Source organism: Buceros rhinoceros, unplaced genomic scaffold, assembly GCF_000710305.1.
Source record: "Buceros rhinoceros silvestris isolate BGI_N320 unplaced genomic scaffold, ASM71030v1 scaffold27173, whole genome shotgun sequence".
Taxonomy (NCBI): Eukaryota; Metazoa; Chordata; class Aves; order Bucerotiformes; family Bucerotidae; genus Buceros; species Buceros rhinoceros.
This window is the reverse complement of record NW_010403426.1, coordinates 8,688-12,140: the sequence shown is the minus strand read 5'-3', so window position 1 is coordinate 12,140 and position 3,453 is coordinate 8,688. Positions and strand designations below refer to the sequence as shown.

General features: G+C 55.1%; 1 protein-coding gene across 1 annotated transcript in view; it reads left to right on the top strand.

Moving 5' to 3' along the window:
• The window catches only part of PCDH8 (protocadherin 8), a gene marked incomplete at its 5' end in the record, with an annotated part of 3,646 nt that extends 408 nt beyond the window's left edge, over positions 1–3,238 (top strand). Inside the window, 3 exons of the mRNA XM_010133015.1 lie at positions 21–1,821; positions 1,960–2,170; positions 2,631–3,238. Of these exons, the coding sequence (XP_010131317.1) occupies positions 21–1,821; positions 1,960–2,170; positions 2,631–3,004 (2,386 nt within the window). The remainder of the gene's footprint in view (positions 1–20; positions 1,822–1,959; positions 2,171–2,630) is intronic.
• Positions 3,239–3,453: the final 215 nt, after the last annotated feature.

Sequence of the window (3,453 nt, the reverse complement as noted above, 5' to 3'; positions counted from 1 at the left end):
CCATCCTACACGTTGGAATGGGTGGCCAAGGATGGCGGCAGCCCGGCACGCTCAGGCACAGCCACTGTGCACGTCCGTGTCCTCGATGCAAATGACAACAGCCCTACCTTCTCCCAGGGCTCAGTCACAGTGGAACTGCCCGAGGATGCACCACCCGGCTCCCTGCTGCTCGACCTGGATGCTGATGACCCCGATGAGGGCCCCAATGGTGAGGTGGTCTACACCTTTGGCAGCCAGGTGCCCCCTGAGGCACGGCGGCTCTTCCGCCTTGACCCACGCTCAGGACGTCTCACACTGGAGGCCGCTGTGGACTACGAGCGCACCCGTACCTACGAACTGGATGTGCGCGCCCAGGACCGCGGTGCCAGCCCGCGCACTGCCACGTGCACCGTCATTGTGCGCCTCACCGATGTCAATGATAACGCACCACGCATCAGCATCAGTGCCCTCCGTGGGGCCGCCAGTGCCACTGGTGTGGCCTACGTCAGCGAGGCAGCAGCCAGCGAGAGTTTTGTGGCCCTTGTCAGCGCCTCAGATCGTGACTCAGGTGCCAATGGGCAGGTGCGCTGCAGCCTCCGTGGCCATGACCACTTTGCCCTGCAGCGTGCCTACGAGGACAGCTACATGATCGTCACCACAGCAGCGCTGGACCGTGAGCGGATCCCTGAGTACAACCTCACCGTGGTGGCTGAGGACCTGGGCTCGCCGCCCTTCAAGACCGTCCGCCAGTACACAGTGCGGGTGAGTGATGAGAATGACAACGCACCACTCTTTGCCAAGCCCCTCTATGAGGTGGCTGTACCAGAAAACAACCCCCCAGGTGCCTACATCACCACCGTGGTGGCCCGTGACCCCGATCTTGGCCACAACGGTAAGGTCACCTACCGGCTCCTGGAAACACAGGTCATGGGGGCCCCCATCTCCACTTACGTCTCAGTGGACCCTGCCACCGGGGCCATCTATGCCCTCAGGACATTCAACTATGAGATCCTCAAGCAGCTGGACCTGAGAATCCAGGCCACAGATGGTGGCTCCCCACAGCTCTCCAGCAGCACCCTTGTCAAAGTGAGGATGGTGGACCAGAATGACAACCCCCCTGTCATCGTACACCCAGTGCTCACCAACGGGACGGTGGAAATTGGTGTGTCCAGCAAGACCTCCCGTGACTCCCTGGTGGCCCAGATCAAAGCTCGAGATGCAGATGATGGGGCCAATGCTGAGCTCACCTTTGCCTTTCTGGAAGAACCCCAGCAGGACCTTTTCACCATCAATCCAAGTACCGGGGACATTGTTCTGAGAGGTGACCTCTCTGAAGAGCTGGGACAGCTCTTCAAGGTCATCCTCACTGTGACAGATAACGGCAAACCTCCCCTGGCCACAACTGCTACAGTCAACTTCCTGGTGACTGCCACTGCTCCTTCCAGTATCCAGGAGATAGCCAAGCCGAGCTCCTGGGAAGGAAAGGCTTTGCAGTGGGACATCCCTCTAATTGTGATCATTGTCCTGGCAGGCAGCTGCACCCTCCTCCTGGTGGCTATAATCACCATAGCCACCACCTGCAACAGACGCAAGAAGGGGAAAGAGATCAAAAACAATGCTTCCTTGAAGGACCAGATAGACATCTCCCACCTGGAGAAGGGCCGGCAGGAGGAGGGCAGCCAGAGGGGTAATGTGTTTGAGGTACGAACCTTCCCCAGCAAAACATCTTTCACCAGCCCCGACCCTTCTCCAGCTGCCGAAGAGATCTCCACCACCGAGAGCAGCAGTGACAGCACTTGCCTATATGAGGGTCAGAAGAGGCTGAGAGGACCGAGCGGGGAGGTAAGGTCCTGCCATGGGGAAGGGGGTCAGCAGGTGGGAGGGGTCCTGGAGGGTGTGAATTGCAGAGATGCAGTTCTGATGTTGACGTACCCTTCACTGTTGCCCTCTCTCACCTCTTCTTTGATCCCCCTACCCCAGCAGGGTTTCACTGCTGCTCCGAGCTACAACAAGGAGCCTGCTCCCGCCATGGCCATTTGGAAGGGGCACTCGTTCAACACTATCTCTGGCCGAGAGGCAGAGAAGTTCAGTGGCAAAGACAGCGGCAAAGGCGACAGCGATTTTAACGACAGCGACTCGGATATCAGCGGGGATGCCCTGAAGAAAGATCTCATCACACACATGCAGAATGGTAAGGACTCAGCCCCTGTTCCCAGCTGGCCCCTCCGGACGGATGGATGGGTGGATGGGGAGGTGGATGGAGTGACCCATCTCTGGGGCGCAGTGAATAGACAGGGCAGCTGGAGGGGAAACCTGACGCTGTGTGGCTCAAACTGCCCACCTCTTCGTCTCTTTGCAGCAGGCTGCTAGATGCTGGTTCCTCTCTGCACTGAGCACAAGTTAGCAGATGCTGGAAGTACTGTAGTATCGGGGTTTTTTTTCCTCCCCCCAAAACTTCCCTTGAAGTTAGGATTGTGAGGAGTGTCTCTAGCAAAACGACATAACCTGCCCAAGGGTGTTTTTTTCATTGTGCCTCCCAACTCCCTCCATCAGTGCATTGAATCAGCCTGAGGATTACAAACGATGTGGATTAATTCCTGCAGTAACGACAGGTTTCTTCTCTTCCTCCCTCTCTCTCTTTCTCTCTCTAGGTCTGTGGGCATGCACGGCCGAGTGCAAGATTCTGGGCCACTCAGACCGCTGCTGGAGCCCCTCCTGTGGTCGAGCCAACCCCCACCCTTCTCCCCACCCTTCGGCACCCCTCTCCACCTTCTGCAAGAGCACATCCTTGCCCAGGGATCCGCTTCGCAGGGACAACTTTTATCAAGCCCAGCTGCCCAAAACTGTGGGGCTTCAGAGCGTCTACGAGAAAGTGCTGCACAGGGACTTTGACCGGACGATCACGCTCCTCTCTCCACCTCGCCCCGCACGGCTCCCTGACCTTCAGGAGATTGGGGTGCCCCTCTACCCAGCCCCCTCAACTAGATACCTGGCCCCCCAGACTGACACGGCTGAGAAAGTGTAGCCCAAGGCACTCCCCGCCCGAGTACCTATGTCCCTGTGCGCACACAACTAGGTCGCTCCTGAGAGCCTTTAAGTTATTGACCAGATCCCGTGTCGTACATGTAGATATGCAAGATGTGCCTTAAAGATGAAGTCGTTGGGAAAGATTTCCAATCACGTCAGTACTGTTTGATATTTACAAACAAAAAAGAATTTGTTTGTACTTAATGTAATTTTTATGAAATGTGCAGTATTTAAATTTTTTTCATGTTTTCTACATCAGGTTTTGGTTTTTTTGCTTTCGGTTCACCCATGGCCTGCCATTTTTTGTAGTGTTTTTAACCTGTACATTGTGTAATGTAATGTTTGTACATAATGAAAATTGGTTATATTTTTATATAATAAAAGCTTAAAAAATGGGAACTCTTGCCAAAGGAACTGTCTGAAAGACACAATAATAATAATTAATAG